The 14,589-nt window shown below is 36.9% G+C and overlaps 1 protein-coding gene across 3 annotated transcripts in view; it reads left to right on the top strand.

Annotated features, from left to right (window-relative positions):
* GRM5 (glutamate metabotropic receptor 5) overlaps nt 1–14,589 on the top strand; it is a 501,144-nt gene that overhangs the window by 165,981 nt on the left and 320,574 nt on the right. For all 3 annotated transcript variants that reach the window (XR_010746100.1, XM_066341299.1, XM_066341301.1), the window contains exon 3: nt 7,625–7,860. Coding sequence is in view for 2 of the 3 variants with exons in the window: in XM_066341299.1 (XP_066197396.1) it covers nt 7,625–7,860 (236 nt within the window). In the remaining variant the exon portion in view is untranslated. The remainder of the gene's footprint in view (nt 1–7,624; nt 7,861–14,589) is intronic.

Here is a 14,589-nt window from a genome sequence, read left to right as displayed (position 1 = left end):
ATATTTCATAGCATAGTTTAATAAGTTCACAAATACATGTTAAAAGCACATGATAGCTGGTGTACAGACATGAGAGATTATTGCATGCTACTTTTTTCAGGCTGAAAATCCTGTAAATATATACTCATAGCAAAAAAAGTATATGTGTATATATACAAATCATATGATTATACGTGTAGCATTTGTCAAATAAGTAAATGACTTCACATAAACCATTATTTTGCCCATTTCTGAAATATTTTAAAGTAGTAAGACTATCACAGTTATCTGTTCATTCAAAAGACTATGTTTGAATTTATCTTATAGATTGTTGTTGCATGTCCCTAAAAGTGGTGGCTGGATGTCTAATGAGGAATCATTCCACCACTGGCAACGATAATAAATTACTATCATAAGATAACTCTGATTCAGAATAGGTTATTTTTCTCCTGGTGGACCTGATGTAATAAAGAATTCCTCTGAATCAATGAAAGCAATCATGAGTAGAAATGCAGCACTGGTTTATATATCTGTGCTGCAGTAGGGCAAACTGAGGATCTTTCTGCATTTAGGGTCATCCCAGAGTTGTTTCCATTCCAGAGGTATGGGATGTACAGCAAAAGCTTTGTGACACATTTCAAGACAGTAGGTGTTCTCTTATAGTTTCGGCCAAGCCCCGATTTCTGTTCATGATTTTTTTGGTATTTGTTTATATACCTTTTGTAGATTACATAATATAGCAATGGACACTACTTTCTGTGCCCTGAAGTTTGGCATTCTGGGGGAGATAAATATCAGTATTTTCACAGTAAATGCATATGAATTTGAAGTAGCTAAGACATGAACCATTCTTTTTCCTTTCCTGTTTTTCTGCTGTTGCTGACATTATGTAACTAGTGGCTTTTAGGCTGTCACTGGGAGAAGTTTACAGTTTGAAGAGCTTAGAGTGAATTATAAATATGACTCAACAGCATTAATATTGTTGAAAAGAAAAGCTGCTGCCATATTTGGAAAATGCACTTCAAGGATATGAAGTAATCTCTTTACCCTGCAAAAAAATAGTGATGGAAGCAGTCCTGATGTCTGATGGCCCATTCCCAAATGCATTTTAGGTTTTCCTACAGGGCATGTCCCTTCGTTTGGTGTTACTCTCCGTTGACGACCCTTATCTAATGCAAAACCTGAAGAACAACGCTTCCCACGCCTCCTTTCACTATATGTTGTCATGAAGAGCCTGCTTTCTCCTCCCTCACTGCCCCTTATTGAAGGCTTATCAGCTTCTCCTGGTAGCTATAGCCAGGAGACTGCACACAGTGTGGGAACTGCCTGCTTGGAACACGGACAAGCATTAGCTTGGGATAGGACATCCCTATGTCTATACAGATCACAAGAAGACATTCCATCACTGTCCTCTCATCTTTAGTCCACAGAGCTCTCATTTTGATTCTCACTGACAGTAGCATCCAAGTCATGACACCGTCAGTATTATCAGAGCATCCCAAGGTAGCACTGAGTCCCTAGAGACAAGGAACAGCTGGGAACTTCAGGAAGAATGATACCCTGAATGAAAGGAAATTTAGAAATCAGCTTGTCAGAGAAAAGTTGGATAAAACTGAGTTTATTCTGTCTAGACAAACCTCAAAGCCTTTACAAATAATTGATCTAGAATGAACATAGTAAAAAAGTAAGGGACTTCAATTGTAGCACAGTTTAGCATTTAATCCTAGGAAAACCAGGTTGTCTGGCCATCCAAAATACCTTTCTTCTTGGAAATATGTCAAATATTTTCCTTCTCCTCATGAAAGAATTATTTGAGAAACAAGAGAGCATATTGCACAATTTGAGTATTCTTGGCGTTTTCCGGAGTTTTCCGGCAAAATTTCCTTTCAGTTTAGGGGACACCTCACATGATTTACATGTATAAATATAACTTCAGTTAAAATGATCAGCTTTAACACCTAGCAAATGTAAAAAAATAGGAGTCACACACTGCAAACTGCATTTCGTTGTACAACTGAATACAGTCAGGCTGAATTACTTTGCAGCTCTGAACTACAGATGAACACAGCTGCAAAACTCTGTTTTCATGCAAATTAGATGTTGCTATAGGCTACCGATCCCTCAAGTTGCCATCACAACCTTTCTCAGCTTGGGGAAGTTTGGATACTCAGCAAGTAATTAGTACCAGTAATCCCCTGTGTACAGTGTCTGCCAAATTCACTGCATAGCTACTTCTAGCTATCATCTTGTAGAAAACTGTGGGCCATAATGCCTAAAGTAATCAAGTCATTTCATTCTTTGAATTACCCTTAAATTTATTACTCTTTATAGTATGCATGAAAAGGAAAAAAAACAATGAGGATCTGCAATCTAAAAAAAAAATCGAGGCAGAAAAACAAGAATTCATTGCATGCAGAGTTATTATAAAATGAACTCATCAAAATGCATCAGTTTCCAGCTGCTCAGCAAAAGCAATGCCACCCTCCCCTCAGTATTAACCAAACAAATTTACCTTATCAAGACCAATAGTGCTTTGAGAAGAGTGTGAGGACTCTTTAATACTTTTAGAGCTGTTAAAATACACGGAAAAAAAGATTGGACAAGCAGAGAAATACAACGAAATGAAAATTAAAGAGAGGCACTTAGACAAAAACTCCTACACAGGTGGAGAAATATATTTTCAAATGCTATCGGTGAGATTTTTGGCAGAAGAGTGATTAGATGTGGGCAGAACAGCAGTTGCCATCATTATTATGTGGCCTGCCTAAAAACAGATTTTTTGCATAACAAAAAAGAGACCAGTCTACAGCCTAATGAATGCACTCATTAACTGTAATAATGTTAGTTATAGCTTGAAAGGGACTTCAGAGAAAAAGGAATCAGCTCAACTGATTCCAATATCCTGCTGCATTTTCAGTGCAGAAAATAAGTGGAACAGTTTGCAAAAGGGAATCTATTTTCGTTGTACACGTGTCTCTTTGTATTTTGTCCAGTCTTAGAAATAGAGGTTTAGAATGTGTGCTGAATTTTCCAGGTGGTTTTCACAGGAATCCTAAAGCTATATTTGCCAGCTCACTGGTACTAATTCACAGTGGTTTACTGATCATAATTTGTCCAGAGCCAAGAGCTGAAAACTTTCTTTCAGTATAGCAAATCACTTAATGGACCAAACTAGTAGACATCTCTGCAGCTTTCAATGCTCTAAAGAACTGGTATAAAAAGACAAGGCATCAGGCAACATGGGGAGGAGCTTCTGCAGGAACAACACCTCTAGCTGGTGTTCTGGATGTCCACCAGATTGTAGTTGGTTTAACACTACACCTCTCCCTGCTACCTTCTCCCACCCAGGACTGGCAGCAGCCTAGAGCAGACAATTCCACCATCCTAGATAGTTGGTTAGTTAGCTAGTTAGTTAGTTAGTTCCCAAAAAATCTTTATATCTTGATAGCATATTCTTAATAGTACTGGATAGATCTTGATAGTATATACCTGACACCTTGATAGAGTATCAATGACAACCTTTTTTTAAAAAGTGAGCAGCTAACAAAAATATCTCTAATAGCCAAAAAATCATATTTGCAACTCACCGTTGCTTAATTTGTTAGTACAATAAAATAAAAATGAGTTGATTGTCTAATATTCACAAAATAGTGATGGTAAAGGGCTGCAGTAGTTTCAGGGACTGTCAATTTGCACAGTGTACCTGTTTGTTCTGCCCCTCTTGTACTATCCAACATATGCTCTTGATGATTTTGAAGCAGACTATAGTTAATCACAGGTTGTGCATTGTTTTCTATCATTTGATTCTCAGAACAGCAAAGTTCCAACTCTGTCAGGATATTGACATGAAATGGAATGGAACAAAACCGTAATAGGCATTGGCATTGTTCAGGAGTACTTAAATCTGAAGTTGTTCTTGAAGGATATTGTGGTACTGAGTGGAAAAATAGTCAATTATTATAGTATTTATTTAATCTCTTTGTGAGCACAGGATTTTCCACTTTGAAATGTTTTTACTCCAGCTGTCTCTAAAATCTGGTAGAATTTCCCTACTTTCTTGAAAGGTTTCTCAAGAATCTGACAATATTCATTGAAATCAATATTATTAACCCTATATCTGATATAACAGACTTGTAATATTTAAACATTAAATCTGTGTGTATTTAGTGTGTAGGCATTTCAGTTTGTGCAAATAATTTTGCAGTTGTTCAAATATGATATCTCATCATTGACTCATTAGTTTTGGAGTTTCATATCCCTTGACAAAGGTCATTTGGACTATGGAAGTCACAAGTCTTAACATATAGGGCCAACATTATAGATTGATGTTATGGATATTCAAAACTGAGCAAATGGCCTTAAACTGCCAGACCTGTTTTTAGTTGAGACTGTCAACCAAAATGTCTAAATTAGGGAATGCAGAATTTCTTTTCTGTCTTAAAACCTCAAAGGATTATCTTAATTATACTGAGATAATGTTATTTGCGGATTAGATGTAAAAACCTTCCTTTCACCCAACTAAAGAGAGATAAAACAGTTTCATTTTCATTTAGAGTAATTTTGACCCACTGCACACTCCTTGACTGCATCATTGGAATTAGCTGTGTGTATAGCCTAACACATCATTTAGCCTAAATAAGTTTCTCTTTCTTATTGCTCCCCATAGCAACTATTGAGAAAGAAAAAACACAATAATGAAAAAAGAAATAAGAAAAAAGAAGCTGGGGAAGCTGTGAAGGAGTTATTGCTTTAGCTTTCTGTGAATTTTTTTCCTAATCTTCTGGGTTTTACAAAATCATCATTTCCAGACATATGTCAAATCTGAACAACTACTAATGTATGGTGGATGCCAAGAAGTCAGGTAGCCTACTATCATCCCTTCACCAAGGCAGGGCCATTTGTATCAGATGAATGCTTGTCTGTCTTGCTCTCTAACACCCCTAAGCGTCTTCACTTCAAGCTATTCTGGTTCCTCATTCTCTTTACTGTGAGGAAACATTCCTGGTGTCTAAGATGAGTCATTCTCTTTTCAGCTTAAGCCCTGAATGCTTATCTCAATATGATAAACAATTTGTGATCTTTTTGCTGATGCTTTTGAGGTACCTGAAGACAAATAGCAGCAAAATATGTTTGGTTCTTTAAACTATAAATCTTCAGTTAATTCAACCAAGCCTAGATCTAGATCATCTCAGTTTTTGGTTCACCCTTCATCTGTGAAACTAACAACTAGATTTTTTTAAATAATCATTCTCTCCTGCATATCTACTCCACTTTCACCAGCTTTGGGATAGTAGTTTATAATTTTCTTTGCCACTTTATCCATCTTAGACTTTATCTCTACAACACTGTTTATACACTACACACTTTGAGCAGGTTTTATATAATATTCCTAAACCCCTTTTGCTCAAGAACTTAAGCTGAAACACTTCTTTGAATGTGAAGCAGCTCTGTTGAATTAAGAAGCCCTCTCGCAGAAAAGTTGAGGAGGGTTATGTAATGTGAAGTTGCCATTGCCATCTTTTTTTAATAATTTAAAGGTATAAAATGGTATCTCTGTTGTAAATCTTCTTAGAGGGGATTGCTAATCACAAAGTATTACTGTCAATTTTATAGCACCCTGCTGGATTAGATCTGCAAAAGTGCTCCTTTGAAAATGATAAAGAAATTAATTGCAAGAAAACAGACTTTTTTTCTAGGTTTTCTATGAGACAACTCATAAAGCTGGGATACTGACAGCATGGCTTTAATTCTTTGAAATTCTACCCAGTTAAAAAAAATAAAATCCCACACTACAAAACCTATCAAACCTTCCTATATTCAAAAACTTGTCAGGTTTCCTGAGGGTGGATAAAACTGCCCAAAAACTTGCCAAAGAACAAGACGAATCTTTTAAAAAAAGGTTAAATCGATCATAAGTTTAAAACACCTTTTGTGGCTTTTATCACAAAACAACCCATAGCAGGTTTTAACTAACTCTGTCCAGTAAACCTCCCTGGTGGAAGTGAGGTGTGTCTTACTGAGCAACTTGAGCACAGTTGGGGATGTAAACATCTGTGTCAATCCCTAAGATGGAAGGTAAATTTTCCAAGTGTTATCTTCAAGCTGAACAGCAATGCTCATCTTTCTCCTTTTGTGGTGCATATTTTACTCTTCTGTGCTGAGTAAATCAGTGCATTTGAAATCTGAAGTATGTTTAATGGTTGCTTCATTTTGATTCCAGACACTGGATAATTTTTCCCCCTAGTGATGCTGCTATTTACATTGCAGCTGTGCTAAGAAGATGTAGTAAGAGTCCAGGCTCTGCTGAAATAGTGTCTTGTGCAGGAGTCACTCTCTGAGGGTTTTTGCTTTGTATGAGGACAGCTGAGTGCACAGCACAAGGAACGTGCTGGGGACCAGGTGTCTGCAGCAGGATTCCTGCCTGCTCTGCAGTACAGAAGAAAAGTTTAACACAGGCAGTGAATGATCAAAATAGAGCAACAGATCCACACACATAAAGGTCACCTACATCACTTGCAGCATGACTAACTTACAAAAGGGCTAGCTTTCAACAAACCATGAAGTTTAAAAACAAGACAAGTTGAGCTTATTTCTTATCCATCAATTATTCTACTTCTAGGATTTAAAGTTACTCTCTATACTCAATATCAATGACTTTTTTGGGGGGGGGGGGGGGGGGTGGAATGCCAATCTGAGATTCTTTTCCAAGTCTCTGACTGTAAGACCTGGGGCTTTTGAAAAACTGAAATATCCTGTTCACAATAAAAGAGAAGAAATCTGAAATGCTCTGAGATATGTACAATTTTAGGGTTGAATGAAACTTCATAAATGCAGTACTTCCAAGAAAATCCATTGCAAAAATGGGGGGAGGGAAATTACCCTGAGAAGTTTATGACATTTTATTTGAAAGGAGTTTTCACTTGCTTCTGTCTCCTTGTGGTTAGTGTTGCAAGCTGAAAGGTTAACAGAAGGGTTTTAAAATTCTGTGTGCAGTACAGTATCACACAACTCCATAAAGTTCCAGCCACAAGCAACAAAGAAATAGGAGCAACACCTGGATCTGCATAATGCTCTTCCCAGCTTCATTAGCCATGTCTGCAGAGAGAATTAATTGCTTCAGACACAATGTCGTGTTGTCACTGTTCTGGTGTGTCTGCTTGAGCAGTGCCAGCCTATTCAAGGCTTGCTGCTGGCTCTTTGTATGGACATGGTCTGCAGCACAAGTCCTGCCCTTTGCACAGTGAGAGGTCCTGTCCTCAAAGTCACATCCTCTCAGGTAAGAGTAGTATCAAGCCAGTGTCAGGGAAACACTGAATCCGAGGTTTTCTCCACACACAGCTCAATGAGGTTAATTGATGAAGAGATGCATTTAATACACAGCAGATTTCAGGATCTGTGATTTTTGACGTTGTTTCACTTACCTGACGTGGAGGATGAGGAATAGAAAACTTAAGAAGAAGGTGCTGATAGCAGGCAAATGTAGGTAAAACACTGAATTCTACCTCCAGAAAATTGACAGGTGCTTTACAAGACTTTACAAGAAGCACAACTGCAAGTGTGTGTGCTCTCAGGCTCTGATTTTCAGTGATAAGGAAGCTCTTTTGTTATTCCTTTGAATGGTCAATGCTTTCCTCTACCCCTGCAGTGACGGCTGGGCAGACAGGTATGATGTGACAGAAGGGTACCAGAATGAAGCTGTTGGTGGGATAACAATCAAGCTGCAGTCTCCAGACGTGAAATGGTTTGATGATTACTACCTTCAGCTTCGGCCAGAAACCAACCATCGGAACCCATGGTTTCAGGAGTTCTGGCAGCACAGGTTCCAGTGCCGGTTGGAAGGGTTTCCTCAAGAGAACCCTAAATACAACAAGACTTGCACAAGTAAGTGAATGTATTACTTCTGCTGTGTGAAACAATGTTAATGAAGGTCTGGTCTGATGCAGCATGGTCTGGTGAAGTAGTGAATTGGATTGGAAGGAAAAGAAGCTGTAATTGCAATGCTCGCTGTTTTCAAAATGATGAAAAGAACAATTTGTAAAGTGTTCAGATTTCTAAAGAAACAAAGAGAGCTTCACTACCTAACTGCTCTCTGTATTTGAAAAACTTGTTGCCACTCCACCTCCATAGGCGTATAAACACTTTCAAAAGTGCTGCAACACAAAATTAAATGTGCCTTTTCAGAAAAATAGCTAATCATATTGCCTTAGCTCACCAAACAATGAGAGAGCTAACATACTAAAAGTTATGGGAAGCGCATATGGCAGTGATGATTATTTATGAAGTTCATATAAAACACTACATGATTTGAAATATGTCATTAGGTTTTCTTTCAGCCATGGGTAATTTCAGGATATGCCATTTTGAGCTGATTATTTTCATTCAATTGTACTAATTTTAGCAAAAAATTTCCACAGCATTTTGTCATTTCTGCACTACAGATCAGGTACATTTTTCTGGGGTTTTGTCAGGGGCTTTTTATTATTTATTACTTCTGTTAATTGCTCTTTATTTCATGAGATGCCAAGTAGTATTAATTTTGTTTAGGCTGTGAACTGGCACCCATGTCTTGCATTCCAAAGGGCATGTGGACCTGTCGCACCAGTCAAACAACAAGAGGCACAGCAGGAACCAATGACTCAGTGCCTCAGCCAGCGGACCCCAGACTACCTGGAAGGGGTCCTTTGTTCAGAGTCCTTCCTTTGAGGCTAGAAGGACTGTTTCACAAGCCCTTTCTCATTCTCTGTAATTCTCTGGGCAAATTTTAACAGTTTCTGATGCTTGAGATATCACTAATACAATGGGTTTTCTGGCAGTGTTGGGGATAAGGTGATGCTGTGCTGGACATTAGTGCAACCACAGCTCTAAACCACAAACAGCTCTTCTCTCCTAAAAATGTCAATATCTTCCACACATGCATGAGACCAAGAAATGTCTTAAAGGATCAGAGCCTTGGATTTATACAACACAAACCCCTACCTAAATCTCACTTAATGATCTAAAGTCTTCCTTTTGATTTGGACAAGGTCGCAGAGGAAGTTTGTGAGTGAGATGTAAGTTGAATCTAGGAATCCCAAAATCTCAGTGTACATCTGCCACATTCAACTGACTTTCCTCCATTATTTTTGTTCTGTTACTTTTCCAACACAGTCTGAGACAGGTTTTATTTGCACTATTGACAGATACCGCATATTGAGCAGCAAACTTCATTGATTTCCCCATGATAACGTAGACCAGTTTCCTGAGAAGTCAATGCAGTGGGCATAGCTGAATGCAGGCTAATAAAGACCTGGTTTCTATCAGTGTGCCATGTAAAAAACATTTCAATTTGAATTTTGTTTGTTTCTTTTTTAACTTACCTTTTACCAATAATGTAAGAATCTAATCTATGTTTTATGTGAAAAGATTGGGAACTATGAAATATAAGTGCCTAGAGAGTCTTTTATAGCACCTAAAATAAAATTCACCACCACAGAAAAATTATCATGAGAGTGCCAGGAGATGTTATTTTATACATGAATTCACCCAATCGTGGATATAAGACAGCTTAATCATAAAACTTGAATGGTTTAGCTCGGACAGCGCTCATGGCTGGAAGCTTTCTCACAAAGAACCACAGCTCAAATAGGTTGCTAAAACCTGGAATGTTCAAGACATAAAAACGGGTGCAAAAATCCAAATCTTTGGATTTGCAAATCATGAATAGAGAAAAAGGTTTTTTTTCCAAATAGATTGCTCAAATTTCCTGAGTCAAATTCCCTCAGTTCAGACTTCACAATTGTAAAGAGGATACTTGCCCTCAGTGCTCACAATAATTTCACAGATTGTCCTAAGAGTTTCTGCATGATGAGGAATTAGTTTTGGTTCTGATTTCACCTGGTAAGAAAACAGGACTATGTTCTTTAGTTTATCCAACTAAATACATCATCTTCTCCAGAAGCTGCATGAAAAAAAAACAAAACAAAACAAACCCCAACACACTAAAAAAATAAAGCTACAGCTGTTTCTTAGTATTACAATTAATAAGATTAGGTTAAATAAGAAATGCTGGACAGAAATCAAAACCTATGTTATACATCAAAAGTCAAGCAATTCTTTACTTCTTGGAATAAAGACAAAAAGATAAACATAGAGCTGAAGTTAATAGACAAGGTCATTATTAAATCAATGTGTCTATATAAAAGGCAATTAACATTATATTAGTGGGGAACAAAATTAATTTTTCTCTGTAATCCAGTTGTGTTGTCACAAAACATAAACAATGTTTAACAGTATAATCAAGTTTATTCAATAAGAAAATAAAGACAGGAAGATGTGGCTGAAATTTAGGTAATAACTGACTTCACCTATGCACCAGCTATGAATTTAGCTGTTAAGATTTCTGAATTTGCTTTGATGAATCCTGCCTAGTAGAATATTAGGTTACATTTATCTCTGTGACAGAAAATACATGAAGCCATAAATCATTGTATTCATTTCCAGTGACTTGTATTTTTATCACCTTTTAACATAAGCTAGTCATAGACAATTTTACAGCAGATATTATTATTAAAGAATACATGAGTTAGTAAGATATGTTTAATAAAATTATGGAATCAACTGAACAAAGAAAACCAAAAAGAAAAGAAGGTTTTTTTTCTCAATTCATTTCTATTAAGCACTAAAAAGTTTCCATCCCTTCACATACTCTTAGTTCACACTAAGATGAACATATCAGCATCCAGCTCATTTTTCATTTGCAGATTAGAACATACTTGCTTAATCCAAATGGGTGTCACTGCTGTAGTTGCTAAGAACATTGATTTTCTGCCCAGCTGGAGCACTACAGAAAGTGTGAAGTTCACAGACTTATCTGACTTGATTTTCATTGTAATCAGCTCCATGCCACAGGAGAGCTGCTGCTACAAACTACCTCTGAAGAACAAGAATCAGAACAAGGAATTTAAATGCATATGTAAAAGGAGGCATTAAATGGCAGCCAAACACTAGGGATTTTAAAAGATTTGGGTTTGGTTTCACCTCTAGAGCCAGTCAGAGATTTTTTTAATATCTAAGACCATAGTTCAAAGATGTTAATAAATGGGTGTGCAAGCTGATCCAGATGAGTAACTCCAGTCAATGACCAGCTTCAGGTCTCAAAAGGCTAATCTAATCCTTAGGTATTGATTGTCTTTAGACCTTTGAAGACTAGATGATTATGTGATTTCTTTCTTTCAGACAGAGTTCCCACCAGACCTCTAATTCCAAGTACCTTTTCATCCTAGAGAGGATGCTTTAAAAAGTACATCTTAACACCAAGCAGAAACAAAACCCAACATAAGTTAATTATGTGGTGAAGCTCTGCATCAATAGACAGTACTGGAAAAAGGCAAGTCCTCAAATTCACCAGGAGCAAGAAGCATATTTATTACATTTACCAGTCTGTTAAATTATTCATTTTGCCTTCACTTTTAAGTGATATTATTATTTTCCCATGCTGCAAAAGCTAGAGGCATGGAACAGCATTATTTATGGTGATACTCAAACACAGAGCAATACCAGAATACACATCCCAAGTACCTGTGAGCTAAGTCATAGACAATAAAGAAAAAAGAAATAGAGACTGAGACTGCTGAAGCAGTGCAGTATCTTACTTTGACTGGCAGAGACTAAAGACTTTAAAAAAAAATAGCAGTTTTATGTAAAGGAACAGTGGGAACAAGAATCTGTAGGGAGGTGATAGGTCACTTGTCCAGGTACTTACAGCAGGGTCCTCACATTAAATACTGTGGTTCAAAGCAGTGAAGTAGAAAACAAAAGGGAAATTATGGGGCTGAGTCATCACAGGCAAAGGTCAGCCACAAACAGGACATAGAGGGCAATGAAAGTGAGGAAAGCAGCTTATGCCTTACATGGCTGGGAGCAAGGACCCAGTGACAGGGTCTATAGGTAAGAAGAACACAAAGTGATGTACAGGTGCCCTGGTTACAGCTCCCAGGAAAAAGAAAATTGCAGTGGCATTCTGAATGCAAAAAGGATGCAAAAATCCCAAATTCCATCCATGGTTTAACCATGTGGCTTCTCTGAGATAAAAGAGCTTTTTCCAAGGGTGCAAAAATTCTCATAAAAGGAGGATGACCAATATATCTCCAAGCAATTTAGAAGAGGATTAAGAATGAAGGAGTTTATTTGCAGAAAGGAAGATTAGGGAAATTTGGGATAATAACAAAAAAAAAAAAAAAAAAAAAAAAAGGTTTGCAGTTTAATGTGCACATAAAACAAAAGTTCAAGAAATACCTACCTGTTTTCTGAATCTCATCCAGTTCCATCTATTTTTAATGAGCACAAAAGGACACACAGAAAGGTTTCAGATGAACAGAAATTTGGTTTAACTAATCAGCCTTTTGGGTTTCCAGAGAGGATGAAGGAATAATACATGACTGTCTAGTCCTTTGCACTGCAACATGCAAATCTGTTGATAAAATATAAGTTGTAATGCCAAAATCGGTTTAATCAGAACTCAGCCAACAAAACATAAGTGCTGTCAGAATGGAAAGGTATTTTCCATATTTCAACGAATGTGTCACATTTAAACATCCTATTCCTCAGACTTAGCACTCCTTTATTTTTAGTTTTAGATTGCACATAAAAGCAGAACAAATTCAGTTAAAATTCATTTCTGTTTTTTAAACTGGGAATTCAAAAGTATTTTAATTCTCCTGAATAAATCCTGTGTGTCATTCAGTTTGATACTCATGCTTGGGCACTGGCAAGCTGAATTATGGTCCAGTCCTCATTTTTATGCCCCACATTTCAGACCTGGAACTCGAACACTGTTATTATTACTTTTACAGTGATGCTGGGTCAGATCCAGAAGTTTCCAAATGCAAATCAGCTGTAAGGAATAAATCCAGATCTGAATTTTCTAGCAGCCTGATATAATCAGAGCCAGAAGCCCACACAGACATGTTACTATTTTTTTGATTCAGAGAAAGAAGCAGTGTGACACTAGAAACTCCTATATGCACTGGTTTATATTTTTGAAAGCCTTTTTGATATAAATTGATCCTGAATTTAACACACCTGTAACTCAAACCTTTTAATAGCTTGAATCTTCTCATTGTTGTTAGAGAATTCATCAAACTCCTCCAAAATCTGACTACAAAATTACATTTGTTTTTCCTTCCATTTATGTTCCCTGACTTCTTCCTTCAATATATTGAGTGTATGTGATGTTACACCTAATGTGACTTTCTTCTTTATATTACAATTCCTTTTGCAACTGCCTTTCTGAGCCTTGGAAACTACATGGACCTAGTCTCTCTAGCCTTAAAAATTAAATTATGATTAAATTTATTTAGATTATATACATTTAATATTGGATGTTTCAAGTGGAGTAGCTCCTGCCATTCTTTCCTCTCAGCAGTTCAACTTCCTACATAGATTAAAATACTTCTCATAAGCATGTTTGCAAGTACAGAGAGTTCTATGCCACCATTTAATGTGCTTTTGCACCTGTAGCAGTTGAGCTTTGTTGCAATTTGTGACCAAAGAAACTGAATTCTTTGGAGAAAAAAAAAATAGTACTTGTAAGAGAATTAAAATAGTTTTAATCGAATTAAAATTTTAATAGTACTGTTAAGAGGATTATATGGAGAAACAGGTATCTATTTGCTTACCTTCTCCTAAGACTACTTGTTGCTGTTACTCTTTTTGCTGATTATACTGAACTTGACAAGAGAAGCCAGACTGCCACTGTCTTGTGGGCACCCAGGGATGAAGGTCCAACTCTTGTCAGATTTGTGAGCGCTCTGGGAATGCCATGGCTATGCAGGGTTAAACAGATACAAAACACCGAAGTCAACTAAGTACTCTGAAGAAACCTTTTGGAAGTCATCTCTGGATTTCAGTACATTGAATTTGGTCTCTCAGTCATTCTCCACATTTTGGTGTTTCTCAGTATGTAAAGTGTAACAGTGCTGCTACTGGCCTTCAGTTAACAAAAGATAAAACTTATAAAAAGCATTGGCTGAGGAAATTTCAATGGAATTCCTTGTCAATTTTCAGAAGTGCTCCATAGCAGCATTGAAATGGGTAATTTTTGTTTTCTTATGTTAGTAACACTGAAAAGCTTTGTTTCAGGCTTTTAATTTACCTTATTGTTTCAGTTTTATGCTTTGTGTGTTGCCTCAGCATCAAAATGACGCTTCTCAGAGAAAAAGGATATTTGAACTGAAATATATGAAATTTCCCATAGAGCAAAAAATACCTCTTTTCTTCAGTCCAAGAGCCTGTAATAAATTAAAATAGGAAAACAAATAAATAAATAAACCACTGCAATTGGGTTTTTAGCCGAAAATACACCCAGAACGTTACAAACAACACAGAACTGACAGTTACTTTATCATTTCACATTGCTTTGATAGAAGCTCTGACAGCAGACTTTGGAAAAGGTTCCAAAATCGGTCTTTTTCTATATCTTTAAACAATGACAAGTTAATTAGATATGAACAATATGGTTCTTATGTACAACTTTTCCTCTCTTTCATAAGATACCACACATATCTTCAATGGAGAGACATGCAGGTTTCTGGGATGACTGATCTGGTGGCATGTCATCCAGAGCATACAGAT

The sequence above is a fragment of the Sylvia atricapilla genome, chromosome 2 (assembly GCF_009819655.1).
Source record: "Sylvia atricapilla isolate bSylAtr1 chromosome 2, bSylAtr1.pri, whole genome shotgun sequence".
Lineage (NCBI taxonomy): Eukaryota > Metazoa > Chordata > Aves > Passeriformes > Sylviidae > Sylvia > Sylvia atricapilla.
The sequence above is the reverse complement of the archived record's forward strand: the minus strand, read 5'-3'. Positions and strand labels throughout refer to the sequence as shown.